The sequence below is a fragment of the Carettochelys insculpta genome, chromosome 2, assembly GCF_033958435.1.
Source record: "Carettochelys insculpta isolate YL-2023 chromosome 2, ASM3395843v1, whole genome shotgun sequence".
NCBI classification, from domain to species: domain Eukaryota; kingdom Metazoa; phylum Chordata; order Testudines; family Carettochelyidae; genus Carettochelys; species Carettochelys insculpta.
In genome coordinates, this window is record NC_134138.1 from 25,034,863 (window position 1) to 25,051,022 (window position 16,160).

The 16,160-nt window shown below is 44.0% G+C and overlaps 1 protein-coding gene across 10 annotated transcripts in view; it reads left to right on the forward strand.

The window, feature by feature from the left end:
• Positions 1-16,160, forward strand: part of MTSS1 (MTSS I-BAR domain containing 1) — a 189,742-nt gene that overhangs the window by 148,634 nt on the left and 24,948 nt on the right. For 5 of the 10 annotated variants that reach the window (XM_074986673.1, XM_074986672.1, XM_074986674.1 and 2 more), the window contains exon 8: positions 3,941-3,952. The exons of the other annotated variants lie outside the window; for them this stretch is intronic. In XM_074986673.1, coding sequence (XP_074842774.1) covers positions 3,941-3,952 — 12 coding nt within the window. The remainder of the gene's footprint in view (positions 1-3,940; positions 3,953-16,160) is intronic. 10 annotated transcript variants of the gene reach the window in all.

Sequence of the window (16,160 nt, forward strand, 5' to 3'; positions counted from 1 at the left end):
AGGGAGCACTAATATCGATATAACATCGTTGAAACCAGCTGGGTGTAGCCTCAAGTTTGAATTTAAAAGTTCGACTGAAGGTTGGTGTGGAAGCACCATATCTTTGAATCGAATTTATTAGCCTCCAAAGGCTGACTTGTGCTGCCGCACCTGTCTCCCTGCTGCATCTGGCTTCCAGCTCTGGTGAGCCAGGTGCAGCAGTGCTGATCAGTTTGCTGGCTCCCCGACCCTGCGGGGACCCAGTAACCAGGCAGTGGGGTTGCAGCTGGGCCTGGGGGGAAGAGTATAGAATGCAGGGCTGAGGGAACTGTGGGATAGGTTCCCACAATGCACTTCTGCAGCAGTTGATGTTTGGCCATTCAGTGTGGCAGCACTGACTCGAATTTGTGGGGAAGTGTGGAAACTCAAAATTGAATTTAATAAAATCAAATGAATCTGGTCAGGTAGATGTAGCCTAAGATGAGGTACGTATGTACTTTCTGTTGTGATGAATCTAGGCCAGGTCCCCATCTGGTGTAAATTGTCATAGCTGTTGTCATACAGGTAAATGTTTTCAGAGCAAGGGTGAATTAACATTTTAACTAGACTTAATTTTTTTAAAAATAAGTAAAATCCTAAATAACCTCATATGTTACAGTTGGAAAAAATGTAAAATCTAATATGTAGCTAGACTACTCAGTTTCCACTATTGTTTAATTTGTGTTTGTGTCTCAGTGTCTTTGTAGAGCATTGTGTTAGTTCAAGAGTTGAAAGAGTTAAGACACTGGCGACTGATAGATGAGGGGTGTCCCCATTCGGCCATGGGAAGTGTAAGTAGTGCTGCACAGAGTCTTTACTGGGTAGTTTAAATCCAAAATGTAGGCTTTGTGTAAATTTTACAAAATGTATCGGGGGGTGGCGGAGAAGAGGGATTTTTAACTCATGTTTCCACTCCCCAGAACAACGGATAAATCTGAAAACTCTTCATATTTAATCATTTTCCACAATGATGATGTGCCGACCTACTCCAGGTCCCGTGGGTGTGCGTGGGGTTTGATACAGCGAGGGGAGTCGGGTGGCCCGGGACTGACCACCCCACCTTTATAGCAGCCTTATATAGTGTAGCAGCAATATGTGATTCAGTGTATCTACTTTAAAACCTGGGTTTCCACAGTATTATGAGTACCAGGAACAGTAACACTCCGATTGTGAACACCACAATGACCTGTGGCTGTTCTAAGACCCAATAATTCTCTATACAGCCCCAGCTAGTCCAGCCAGTGGTATTTACCCATAGTGATTGATTCATTTATTCGTAACTACAATTACTTAACACTTGTCATATATATATATATATTTGGCATAGGCTAAACACTAGGTTACATATAGCTGTATATAATTACACGTGACTTACCAATAACATCCAGTGCTCCCACATCTCACCAACAACTACGTTACAGCGGCCCTTCAAGTTAGAGATACGTCTTGGTTTGGGACCTTTTGTGGTGGTGAAGTCCGGGTGATCAGGCTGCGGTCTGCTGTCTCGACTGGAAATTGCTAGCCTCCGCCTCGTGTCCAGGAGCCCACATCCTTATTCCTGCTAAATCACCTTTTATACTGTTTCTTACTTGGGGATTCAATACCTGGACAATTAAAGCGTTTGTTGGGCTTTCTATCCTCCCGGCCTGTCGGAACATGTTACAAGATTTCCTCTGTTCTTAGTCATTTTCCGAACCTCCCCCCCGGGACCCTCTGATGTTGTACAACCAAGATGTTCTCTTTGGGGGGCTTCCAGCTACTTGCCCTAGCTGTTCTCTTTGGGGACTTACTATCTGCTTGTCAGGATGTTCTCTTGGGGACTCTCCCACTACTTGTCAACTTTCTGATTTCTTTCTCCTGGCCTGGCTTCAGACCTTCCCACCGTTGTCTGATAGTGTTCCAAGATGGAGTGTATGGTCATTCTGCCTTGTGAGTGAGGCCTGGCCACCAGGTGCTCGTGCTCCCACACACACTTCAAGGGAAAAAGAGTTTTCAGATTTATCTGTTGTTCTAGGGGGTGGAAACATGAGTTAAAAATCCCTCTTCTCCCCCCTCTCTGATACATTTTGTAAAATGTACAGAGCCTACATTTTAGATTTAAACTACCTAGTAAAGACTCTGTACAGCACTACTTACACTTCCTATAGCCAGATGGGGACATCTCTCACCCATCAGTAGCCAGTGTCTTAAATTTGACACGTGCTTAAGATTCTCAGTTCTTTTTGAGCTACTCAGCAGTTATCTAGAATTGTAGGGTATATATTTGAGATTTTTAAGTGACTTTAGAAGCTTTTTAATTTTTTGGGGGGGTTGGACAAGATAAAATGCTCCATTTTTTAGGTTCCTTTTTCAGTTGATAATGACGCTTGGATTTCTGAATTTTTGTCACAGTTGCAGAATATTAAAGATGGTAGCATACCCTACACTTTTGCAGAAGGGAGAAAATAAATAGTTGCAGACCAGTGTTATAGCGATAACAGCCATGTAAATAAATACTTAAATATCATAGCATTTTGTTTAAATTCACTTAGGTTAATTTTACATTGCTGAGTACAGAAAGCTCTCCTTAACAATCACTGGAGTTGCACGTAGTTAAGGTCCTCTGATCGGGTCCAGTTTCAGAATGTGTCAACACCAGGATTTTCCCCTTTTAAATTAAGCACGTATGCTACCACAGTGCATGCAGCTCCACCAGTGGGATTTGGTTGGAGCTGACTGCAGTACAACCAGGCTTCGAATAGTTGTTGCAGATAAACCGGAGGTAACAATTTTTAGAAACTTGACAAGAGAGTTATAGTGTAAACCGGACACCTAGGAACCTCTTGTTTCTCTCACGTGTCTCATGTCAGCCCTGCTGGTGGCAAGATGAAAATAAACACACTAGGGAGATCTTTGACCAGAAATCTTGGTCTGCTACTTCTTCCTTTTTATCATATGTAAAATCTCAACTTCCAGAGGGTTTATTTCCCCTTCATAGTAGCATCCTTCTGGCATAGAATAATAGAACACTAGGACTGGAAGGGACCTCAAGAGGCCATCGAGTCCAGCCCCCTGCCCCAATGGCAGGACCAAGTACTATCTAAATCATCCCTGATAGACATCTGTCTAACCTGTTCTTAAATATCTCCAGTGATGGAGATTCCACAACCTCCCTTGGCAATTTATTCCACTGTTGGACCACCCTGACAGTTAGGAACTTTTAACTAATGTCCAACCTAAACCTCCCTTGCTGCAGTTTAAGCCCGTTGCCTCTCGTTCTATCCTCAGAGGCCAAGAAGAACAAGTTTTCTCCTTCTCCTTATGACTTCCTTTTAGATACCTGAAAACCGCTATCATGTCTCCCCTCAAATGTTTTTATTGCATCTAATTTTAACTAATAAAACTGCAGCAGAAAGCAGCCCTGAGCATCCTGCAGCGATCAGTGCAGTATGTCAACATTTCAAGTCTTGAACTACTGTTCTGAGCATCAGTGCTGCTATAAATAGTGGGCCAGGAAAAGATAGGCAAAAGGACATTTATACTTCATACTAGTTTATTAACTTAATGAGCCTGAGAATTAACTATATGGAGCATGTGCTTCCTTCAAGGATCACCTACTGTGTTCTTGCTGTAATTTAAACAATGTGGATTTTAAAAACTACTGTATGGAATTAAAGTTCAGCTCCCTTTAAAATAAAATTGCTTGGCATGTAATGAGATGTTTGTTTATGCTAAACTGATGTTCCCAGTTTTTCCTTGATAACAGCACGTGAAGAAGTCAAAGTAGTGTAATCTAAAATTATTCACACTCTTGTTCTGGAGCTGATATTGATGTATAAACACTAGGAATGCTAGAATACCAGTTTGACTTTTTTTTTTTCATTTTCCTTTTTGTATCAATTTTGTATCCTGCAATTTCTCATCATGCGCACCTTCCTGCCAGCTGAGGCTCTGGGTAAGTCTGTGCCGTGGTGTAACCCTGGTGGCTGGTTGCTTGTAATCCTTTGTGGCATCTTTATGTTTGTCTAGTCTCCACTAGCTGCCTAGACTTTAATTTCTCATTAAAATAATAAATTTATAGTAACACCACTTCTCAATGATCTTGAAACTCAACAATCCTTCTTTTAATTTTCCTTTTCTTTGCGTCTAGTTGGAACAATGTAAAAGGAAAACAAACATGCATTATAGTAGCTAAATTATAGGTTTATTATAGAAAGGGATTAATATGCACTGGTTAAATCATGCCATGTTCATGAGAGAAGTTATATTAAACACACAATCTGTCATCCAGGTGATGCCCAAATAGCTTTTTTTTCTTATTGCCAGTGTGATTTTTAAAGTCTAGAGCTTAAAATCCTTATTGTTTGTTTTTTGTAAGTCTGTTACCTGAATCCCTTTTAAACAAAATTGCATGCCACCTTTACGATTGATTAATAATAAATTGTATTGACCTTTCAGATGGGTGGAAATTAGATTCTTCTTTTCTTCTGCTTGACTGAGTCTTAAATCTATTGAATCAGGGCCATCTTCCGCCATGATAGTAGAAATTGAAAACAGTTGTCTATCTTAGTGTTTTTTATGGTTTCAAAAGCTTTCTCTTTTATGAAATTGTACTTCGCATTTTTCCTGGGCTTATCTAAATCTGTAGGTTTGCATTACTTAGGCTGCTACTACACTATCATGGTCCTGTCGGAAGGGCTGTGGTAATGAGGCAATTCAAAGCAAGCTAATGAGGTGCTGACATGCATATTCAGTGCCTCATTAGCATAATAGTGGCCACATGAACAAACATCATTTTTTCAGATTGACAGTGAAGATATGGGGGCAGCTTTGAAATAAGTGCCCTGCTTCAACATTCCCTTACTCCCTCAGAACTAGAATGGAGTAAGTGAATGTCAAAGCAGGGTGCTTATTTTGAAGCTGCCTCCATCTTCACTGTCAATCTGAAAATCGACATTTGTTCGCACAGCTGCCCTTGTGATAATGAGATGCTGAATATGCATGTCAGTGCCTCATTAGCTTGCTTCGAGTTGCTTCATTACCACGGCCCTTCCGACAGGACCATGGTGTAGTGTATCAGCAGCCTTAGCGTTGGCCTTGCAGGGACAACTACCAATTTTAGCAGCATTAGGGACTTATCCAAAATCCTCTTGTAGTTAGTAAAAAGAATCCCATTGATTTCAGTTGGAGTTGCGTTTTGAATTAGTTTCTGAAGTTAGCAACAGCAATAAGCTGTGTATAAGAAGGGGAAGGAGCAGGGAATAGGCAAGTAGAAGACTGTGTAAGAGAGGTATTTGTTTTTCGTATTTGGACACTGCTTTACTGATGGTCCAGTCCAGAGAGGAAAACCTCTGTATTGTCTACATTACACCCATCGTCCTATGTCTACTTGGGCATTTAGGTCTCATCTTAAAGAGTGAATGTCAACATTGGTTCCAACTCTAAGAACTGAGCTCCTTGGGATCCTGACAGACTATGCATTTGGGAGCTTTTCTGCCAACCAGGTGACTCTCAGTAATTCACCCTTATGTCTGTAGCTGCGGTTGCATCCCTTGGCCACAGCTTGAGTAGGTCTGTGGTTACTAAGCCGTGTTGCATACATTCACACAAGTGGGTCAGTACGCCAGACAGGACCAATTTTCTTTTCAAAGGAGGCTGAAATTGGTCTGTCATCAGGGATGTCATCCCTTGGATAGACTGGTTTGGCTTACTCCACCAATCCGAGACTCCTTACAGTGGTGGATGTTTCAGGTAAGTGTGTTCCAGAGAATTCGTTTCATTTTGGCCCCACTGATCATGATAATTGTTGTGGGTGATCCCTTAATGAAGATGCTGACAATTCAGTATCTGTGATTGGAACAGGAAGCTCCTCTGCATATCTGTGTCCTAGAACTTTGTGCCATGACTGTCAGCCCTTCAAGATCACATCATGGTGCCTTCTTGCCAACAGTGCAATCACAGTGTATTAAGTGAACAGACAGAAGGAAGCAAACTACAGTGTGGTATGTCAGGAGGTGATCGGGCTCTGGCAGTTTTGCAGCGAGAAAAGCATTGCTCCTATCGATGATCACTGAGGCTACGTCTGGCCTACAGGCCGTTTTGTCGGCAAAACCCAGTAAGTTGACAGAATGCAGCGCTTTAGTCGACAGTTGTATCACACTTGCCCCAAGGAAGAACACTGCTGTCAAGAGAGATCTGCTGAAAAAAACGCCAGTCTGGACATTTTGGAGGGCCTTGTGTTGACAGAAAAGGCCTGCGGGATGCCATGCAACCATGTCTGCTGTGGCTCTGGGTGGCTGTTTTACTGATAGGGTGGCTAGGCAGTCTGGTCACACTCTGTCAACAGAGCAGATCGCTCTTTTGATCTGCCCTGCTGTTTGGATAAGATCTGTTGATGGAAGTTTTGTCACAAGTTATCTTCTGACACAAACTGCTGCTGAGAAATCCCTGTAGACCAGATATAGCCTTAGTGGGGTCCAGAATCACCTGGTGGATCACTCCAGCAGGATTTCTCCCTTGAATAGGAGTGTTTTGTGAAGCTCGGTTTCCTGCACTCTACTTTTTGCAGTTTAGAGCTTCCTAACAATTTAGCTATATCTTGGCTGTTTTGCTCTGAAGAGGGCTGAGCTTGGACTCCTTGACCAATGCTTTTCATCTGAGTGGGAAATCAACACTTCAGGATGTCTTTTCTCCAAATTTGATTGTCCGGTATATCATTCGCAAGCTAAAATTGGGTTGTATCAAGCTCATTCTCATTGTGCCAATGTTGTCAAGACAGTGTTGGTTTCCCTATCTGCTTGCATTATTGGTTTGGCTTTCCATTTCTTTTGCTCTTCATCGTTGACTTTCTTATTCAGCACCGTGGGCTGGTTTGTGTCCCACATTCAGTTCCTGGCATCCTGCTGCATGGTTAGATGAGGAAGAGGAACAATGTTTCATGTCAGTCCAGCAAGTTTTGATGGGTAGCAGGAAGCCCTTCACCAGGGCAACCTATTTGGTCAAGTGGAAGTGGTTCTTGATATGCTCATTAGCCCAAGAAGTTAATCCAAAGTTGTATGTCTCTAGGACATCTTGGAGGACCTTGAGTCTTTCTGATCTTGTGCATAGCTCATTGAGAGTGTACCTGGCAGCAATTTTTTGGTGTTTATCTGCCCATCCATGGGAGGTCAATGTTTTCAGAACCCGTGACAGAGGTTCCTGAAAGGAGTCACTTGTCTCTCATCTGCTGTGTAGAGTTGATTCCTTTTTGAGACCTTGATGCTGTGTCAGCAGCTCTTATGGGGCTGTTGTTTTGAACTTCTGGCCACTTCTTTCTCCCTTCTCTGTCAGTAATTGCCTTCTTTGTGGCCTTAACATCTGCAAGGAGGTTGAGTGAGATGTAGGCTCTGAGGAAGCCATTATGTGCAGTTTTCTATAGATAAAATAACCCTGTGGATGCACCCTAAGTTTTTATCCAAAGAGAGTACTCACTTTCACTTGAATCAAGCTTCATATTTACCGGTGTTCTTCTCCAAAGCTGCTTTCAACCCCAGAGAAACTACATCATCACACATTGGATGTAAAGAAATTTGTAACTTTTTATCGGGATTGAACCAAACCTTTGCATTCCTCATCTTGTTTGTTTCCTGTGCAGACAAAATGAAGGGTCAAGCTGTCTCTTCACAGATGGTCTCCAGGGAGATAACTTCCTGTATCATGACTGTCTCCTTAGAGGGTACAAGATTTTCCCATGAGAGCTCAGGCAATACTGATGACATTTCCAAGTGACATTCTTGGAGTAGATATTTACAGGACTGCCTCAACACATATGCCCTCTGCGTATTTTTATAAAACGCTATGTCATTACTGTTGAATCCAAATCAAATATGAACTTTGGTAAGGCAATAGTGCAATCCTTGTTTAAAGAGGCTTAGAGGCCCATTCCATATGAGTGCTGCCTGAGAGTCACCTATGGCATGGCTGCAAAGAAGCAGAATAAATGGTTACCTGCTTATTACTGTTCTTAGAGGTGTGATGCACTTGTGTATTCCGTGACTTACCCTCTGTATCCTTGGCATTGGAGTCTGTCCTTCAGCACTGTGGTGCGAAGAAACTGTTGGAGTTGGGAGGCACCAAGTTCATACGGCCAGAGGAAGGGGTGAGGCTGAAGGGACATGAGTGCCACTCCAACAGATTCTGCTAGTCAAAGTTCTCCAGGTCTAGTATCTTCAGCACACATGCACCTAAGTGGAATGTACATCCGCATCACCTCTCAGAGAACGACTGTACTTAGGTAACGTTTACTCTGGATGTTTGCCGGAATGGGATTGGGGATTAGACCAATTACTGGACTTCGGTAAGGTACCTCAGGCATTCCTTCAAGGTTTTGAAGAAGCTTATTTGCAGACTAATGTAACACATTTGTTTCTCCCATGTCTGAAGATAGTTAGTTTAATCAAATAGAAAACATTTTTAACAAGCTGTTCTGACAAATTCTAGATACTGTTGTGCAGTTTTCCCCCTAGACCTCCATTCTGAAAACAGTTATGTGGTTCTTTTGTCTTTGTACTAAACCATAGTTGGTTGGTTGGTTTGATTCACTGTGCAGTACTTACAGTAATTAATTGTATTGGAAGGTCAAGGTGCACACAGTTGCATAGAAGAATAGTGGGTGAATGGCTACAACAATTTTCGATGCTTTTGTGTGTGTACTCAGCTGTTACTTCATTGTGTTGATTGTTTTAGACTCCAGTACACAAAACGATACAGTTTTAGAATTCTGTGCAAGTGGCTGGAAGGAGTGGAGAACTGATTTTTGAGCCAGGAACAGTAGTTTTCATTGGATCAACATATGCTGCTGTAGTTACGCTGTCCACACTAACAATATCATTAGTGTCCTGCCCCTGGAGATTTCTTCACTTCTTTACAGAAAATGACGGGAGAGCCAAGGGAAGCTGGGCTGGGAACATCCCAGGGGTGTGCCTTGAGGTGGGGGCATTGCTCCTCCAAAAGAGGCAAGGAATGTGGGACACATGGAAGCACATGCCTCTGTCTCCTGTGAGTGCAGCATGGCCTGGGTGAAGGAGACCTCTGCTCCACTTGTTGACTCTGAAGCTGGATACTGCCTTCTGGGTGCCAGAGCTGAGGCACTTCCTGCTTTCTATGTTACACGCCCGGGGCAGAGTGTGGGTTTGGGGCTGATAGGGTGGTGGGAAAAGGCAGAGGGGAGGGGAGGGGCATGGAGTACGATAGGGGGACATGGGACTGAGGGGAGGGGAATGGAGTGGGGGACAATGGGGATAGGAAGAGGGTGGGATGGGGAACAAGGGGGGATAGAAGAATCAAGGGATGGGTGGAGCGGGAGCCTGGCCTGTGGCATTGTCTCAGCAGCTGGGGCTCCCCTGTTAAGAAGGCCCATCAAACCCCACACCCCTGTACTCAGAACACCCTAACAAGACACCTAGGCCCCCATACGGAGTCCCTCATAATCAGACCACCTCTGCCAAGCACCAGCCACGCAACCCACCTGTCCCCCTGAGCCCAAGCATCTTCATCTGGGTCCCGCTGCAGAGTCCCATGGTCCCCAACCCGCCTGTATGAGCCCCTGTGCATCATGAAACATGCTGTCCTGTCCACACACAGATTGCCCCACACAGAAACCTGTTACCTCACACCCAATCTCCTCCCCCCTTCCCCCCCCCCAAACATGCTAAGCCCCTCTACACTTGGTCTGAGCCTGCTTACCTGATGCAGAGTGACAGGCCCTGAGGTGCTTCTGGGGCAGGTCCAGCTCTTGCCTTGTGTCAGGGTCAGGTGCAGCCTCACTGCTGTGTCTGTGTTACAAGGGGATTGCAGGCTCCAGAGTGATTTCCCGCCTCCATGCAGCCAGTGGCCTGTGTTCCCCGCTGCTGTGCCGGAGTGGCCACATTTGTTTACTGACTGATCAAAGATGCAGAATTTTAAAATACCGTATACAAAATTTGCATTGTTTTTGGCATAACATTTCTTCAGGAGTCAAAGGTAGTACCATTGAAGGCCTGCTTTTTACTTGAGTTGTAGCACAAGCATGAAAGTGAGTTGGAAATGATAGCCACATCATCCCACCCACGTCCACCACCCGGTACCCATCCCACTCATCGCATTTGGGCAAGTACATTACTAACCAGCTATACAGAGAGCACACCACAGCTGCTGTGCTGCATCTCACTAACATTAGCAAGAATCCATGGTTACCCAAGGGACAGGCTTATTGTGCTACCTTTGTAGCAACTGCTTCAGTCACGCTTCATCAGTAGCACGGCATGCAAGAGCTTTCCAGGATTCACAGCCGTCTGTGTGACTTGCAGCTGGATGTGCTCCTGGGCGGAAATCCTAAATAACCATCTATTAATACTAGGGTTTAATTAAAGGAACATATTAGTTCTCTAATAAGTCATCTAGGGCTTTCACCATGCACAATCACGTTTGAGGAATAGGTGAACACACAGAGTAGCACCCTGAATCTGAGCCATTTGACATTTCAGTTAATGACTGATATTTCTCATTTGGAAGATTTGTGAGCTGCTGTCTAGATTTAAGGCATCCAAGATGATTTTACTTGCAGGCATTTTCAAAATTCGAATCAAAATATAGTGTCTTGGTATTTTCTTGCGTATAATGCTCAATCTGTGTGAAAGGAAAAACTCTTGTGTAATGAAAATGGTATTCTAATAATTGTATCTAATTACAAAGAGGGATGAATCATTTGAAATCAGAATGATTTGAAAGGTATTAGAAATAATCACAAAATGTTACCATTTTGCCTGTCTCAAGAGGCAGAGATGAGCACTGTGGAAATGTGAGTTTATTCAGGAATGCTTTTAAATTATGGTGGATAAAAATCAATGTTTAAACAAAAAGATATTTAAATTGGATTTATTTTGATTTTGTTTGCTTAAATTATATTTTTAAGAAGATAAAATGTTTAAAATAAAAGCTGAAGTTAATATAAAGTATGCTAAGGCCTTTGCTGCTTATCTCTTAAATATTTAAATAGAAAAAATATGCTGAATCCATGAGTCTCTTTCAGAAACTTTGAGTTAAAACTTCTCTCCTATATAAAGAGAGAGTTGGGGGGGAAATATAACTTTTGAGGTCAAGCTTTATGAAAATGGTCTGGTAGTAATAAATCAGCAATATATCATTCAGAAAAGGAAAGAGCTCTATGAGGCAGGGGAGGGATACCTGTGAGACAGTTAGGAACAGCCATGGAGTACAGCAGGAGGTAGAAGGGAGCAGCTGGAGAGCTATTTTAGCTGGGACTGAGCTCCTGATAGGATCCATTTGGGAAGCTATTGGGGGAGCCTTCTGTAGGGTACAGCCTGAGACTCCAGAGAGCCAAGGCCTCAGAAGTTGGGTCTCGTTAGCTGAGAGGAATCTCGGGGCATGAGCAAAAAGTAAGAGCTGGAAAAAACTGAGAAACTGTGATAGCAGGGGAAACTGGAGCCAGACCTCAAAGAATGAAACCTGTAAAAGGGACAGGAGGAGTGTGCCCAGTGGGGAACTTCAGAAAGAGACTCTGTTTGAAGCTGCAAATTAACAGACCTTCAGAAAGGAGGGGCTATACTGAATAGGATGCGAGGATAAGGAGGACTGTGTTTGAGCATGTTGAATGTTAATAACTGCTTCCAAAGAAGGGCTGTTGACGTGTGACACAGGCCTCAGTTGACTTATTGAGGAGCTCCTGTGCAAAGAGAAACTGAACACCACAGAACAGCTGTTCTCAGTTAGGGTATGACTATACTTACAGGAAGATTGACAGTCCAGAGGTCAGTCTTCCAGGTTCACTTTAGCATGTCTGATTGGGAAATCAAACGAAATTGAACTTTGGCATTAAATCAAACGTGCAGGGTGTTCTCATTGACCCCAATACACCTCACAGTCGCAGGGAGTAAGAGAAATCGATGGAAGGCTTTTTCCTGTTGGCCTCCCGCTGTGGAGACGGCGGGGAAAGTCAGCCCATGTACGTAGCTATTCTCATAGCTGGAGTTGCTTGTTTTTGGTTGACTTTCCCTCCTAGTGTAGACCTGCCCTTACAGTGCACAAAAACAGTGCATTAAAATTGTTCTTGAGTTAAATAAAATTGCCTTAAATGTTCTGGATGTATAAGGAGAAAAGTAAGTATCAAAAACATATTTTGTATTTAAAAGTGATTTTCTAAATAGAAGAAATACCATCTGTTACTGAAATTGAACTGAATGGTTCTCGTCATCATGTCCTTCTGGATTTTAGAACTAATAGATCTCATCCTCTGTTCCCTAGTTTTTATTCAGAGATTGGAAGAGAAAAACCAGCATTCGTGCTTTTTCAACTCCCATGTTTTTTGCTTTGAATAAACTATTCACTGAATCCAGCTAGCTGAGTAAACTGAAATGAACAAAATATTCTCTCTGCAACTGAAGAGGCCTCTGGTCCTGCTGTCAAACCTAGTTCTGCACCTCCTAGTTTTCAGCTGCTTATCCCCTAACTTCAGTGGTTTGACTCTCAAATTTAGCAGCAAACTTTAGTGCGGCTTATTTTTAAATGTAATTTGTTTTAATAGATTGTAATAGAATCACAGGGCTGGAAGGGACCTCAGGAGGTCATCTAGTCCAGCCCCCTGCTTCAAGCAGGATCAACCCCCACTAAGTCATCCCAGCCAGGACCTTGTCTAGCCGGAACTTAAAAACCTCAAGGGATGGAGAAACCACCACCTCTCTAGGCAACGCATTCCAATGCTTCGCCGCCCTCCTGGTGAAGTAGTTTTTCCTAATATCTAACCTACACCTCTCCCTCTTCAACTTCAGACCGTTACTCCTTGTTCTGCCCTCTGACACCACTGAGAACAGTTTCTCACCCTCCTTTTTAGAGCTCCCCTTCAGGAAGTTGAAGGCTGCTATTAAATCACCTCTAAGTCTTCTCTTCTGTAAACTAAACAAGCCCAAATCCCTCTTCCTGTCCTCATAGGTCTTGTGCTCCAGACCCTTAATCATTTTTGTTGCCCTCCGCTGAACCTGCTCCAGCAAATCCACATCCCTTTTATACTGGGGGGGCCCAAAACTGGACACAATATTCCAGATATGGCCTCAGCAGTGCCAAATAAAGAGGAATAACTACTTCTCTAGATTTGCTTGAAATGCTCCTCCTAATGCACCCTAGTATGCTATTAGCCTTCTTGACTACAAGGGCACACTGTTTACTCGTATCCAGCCTTTCATCCACCATACCCCCTAGGTCCCTTTCCATTGTACTGCTGCTGAGCCAGTCGGTCCCTAGCCTGTAACAATGCTTGGGATTCTTCTGCCACAAGTGCAGGACTTTACACTTCTCCTTATTGAACCACATCAGATTTCTTTTGGTCCGGTCCTCCAATTTATCCAGGTCCCTCTGGATTCTCTCTACCCTCCATCGAATCTATCTCTCCCCCTAGTTTTGTGTCATCCGCAAACTTGCTGAGGGTGCAATCCAGTCCCCCATCCAGGTCATTAATAAAGATGTTGAATAACACCGGCCCCAGAACCAAGCCTTGCGGCTCTCCGCTTGAAGCAGACCGCCATCCAGATATTGAGCCATCGACCACTACCCGTTGGGCCCAACCATCAAGCCAGCTTTCTGTCGATCTTATAGTCCAAGGAGCCAATCCATATTTCCTTAACTTATGGACAAGAATGTTGTGGGAGACTGTATCAAAAGCCTTGCTGAAGTCAAGGTATATCACATCCACTGACTCCCCCATGTCCACAGAGCTTGTTACCTTGTCATAGAAGCTAATCAGATTGGTCAGGCAGGACTTGCCCTTGGTGAATCCACGTTGGCTACTTTTGATCACTTTCCCCTCTTCCAAGTGCTCCAAAATGGATTCCTTGAGGATTCCCTCCATTATTTTCCCAAGGATTGAGGTAAGGCTGATGGGTCTATAGTTCCCTGGATTGTCCTTCTTTCCTTTTTTAAAGATGGGCACTACATTTGCCTTCGTCCAGTCATCCGGTATCTCCCCTGATCTCCAAGAGTCTTCAAGGATAATGGCCAAAGGTTCAGCAATGACCTCTGCCAATTCCCTCAGTACTCGGGGGTGCATTAAATCCAGACCCATGGACTTGTGCACATCTAGTTTTTCTAAATAGCTCAGAACTTGTTCCTTCCCCACAGATGGTTGCCCCCCACCTTCCCATACTGCATTGTCTAGGACCGTCATGTGGAAGTTGACTTGGTCCGTGAAGACTGAGGCAAAAAAAGCATTGAGTACTTCAGCTTTTCCTGCAACATCTGTCACTAGGTTACCTCCCTCATCCAGTAATGGCCTCACGCCTTCTCTGATAACCTGTTTATTGTTCACATGCCTGTAGAAACCCTTCTTGTTACTCTTCACATCCCTTGCCAGCTGCAGTTCCAATTGTGCTTTTGCTTTTCTGATTACTGCCCAGCATTCTCCAGCCGTATGTTTATACTCCTCCTTAGTCAACTGTCCACATTTCCAGTTCTTGTATGCATCCTTTTTGAATTTAAGCTGACTAAGGATTTCCCTGTTAAGCCAAGCTGGTTGCCTACCATGTTTGCATTTCTTACTATGCAGTGGGAGTGTTTGTTCCTGTGCCTTCAGTAAGATTTCTTTAAAATACTGCCAGTTCTCTTCAGCTCTTTTCCCCTTCATCTTCGTTTCCCAAGGGATTCTGCTCATCCATTCTGTCAGGGAGTCAGAGTCTGCTCTTCTGAAATCAACAGTCTGTATGTTACTGCTCACCTTTCTTACCTTTGTCCGGATAATGAAATCTACGATCTCATGGTTGCTGCAGCCGAGGTTCCCTCCCACTTCTATTTCTTCTACTGGTTCTTCCCTGTTTGTGAACAGCAGATCAAGTTATGCATGGCCCCTGGTCGGTTCCTTCAGCACTTGTACCAAGAAGTTATCCCCAACATTCTCCAAAAACTTCCTAGATTGTCTGTGTGCTGCGGTATTGGTCTCCCAACAAATGTCCAGATGATTAAAGTCTCCCATGAGAACCAGGGCCTGTGATTTGGAAGCTTCACTTAGCTGCCTGAAGAAAGCCTCATCTATCTCCTCTCCCTGATCTGGCAGTCTAGAGCAGACACCAACTACAGCATCGCCTCTGGTACTTCCACCTCTAAGCTTAACCCAAAGATGCTCAACTGGATTTTCTCCTTCCTCATACTGGAGCTCTGAGCAATCACACTGCTCCCTCCCACAGAGCGCAAATCCTCCTCCTTTTCTCCCGTCTGTCCTTATAAACAGTTTATAACCTTCCATGACCGTGCTCCAGTTATGCGAATCGTCCCACAAATAATTGTCCCATAATAAGTTTGATACATTCTCATGATTTCCAATTAAGTTTTAAATAAGTTAGTTGGTTAAAAATAAACTATAATTTCATTTTAAAAATTTGATTTAAGGATACATTTTTTAAAAAATGGATTTTTTCAATTTTATCCTCATTGCTTGTTATGCAGAGATAGCCCAAGCCTCCCCAGTGCAGAGCTGCTCTGAGCCACAGTCCTCCCCTGCGGAGCCATAGCCCTTTCCTCAAATACTGCTTCCCACCCCACGGGGCTGGTGTGAGCCACTTGCACAATGCCCACCCCCCAACACACACACACTGATGATCAGTTGGCAAGAGCAACTGGAGAGAGGCCCAGTTTTGCCAAAAATGCCAGGATGTCCAGAGCAGAGCATAAAAAGGGGGGCTATCCTAGCCAGAATGGACGTGTTTGAAGCTGTGGTAAGAGCTGTCCGGGGGCACCAAGCCATTGTGGGGAGACCTGATGCCTTCACTTGCTCTGGACAGTGGCTGGCGTGCCCAAGAGGAGCTCCAGCCTCTCTCTGTCCCCTCCCCTCCTTACACTGCTCACAGCAGGTTGAAGTGGAGCATCCATGGCTCTGAACGTTGCCCCTGGGAAGTGCTCATCACAGTCCAGCTCCAGTAGGGGGCAGGGCCTCATGGTGAGGAGAATGAGGAGGAGTAGGGGGCAGGGCCTCATGGTGAGGGAGTGGTGGGGGCCCAAATGTTTTGTGCCCAGGACCCCAGTAAACATTGTCTCTGTGCCTATGGCTTTGGTTGGATTTGCATGAGATACGTGTATTTTGGTAGCTTATTGTTACAAATCAGTTTGAGGGAGTAGATGTGTTGTGTGCTAAAGGTTTATGTTGCAAA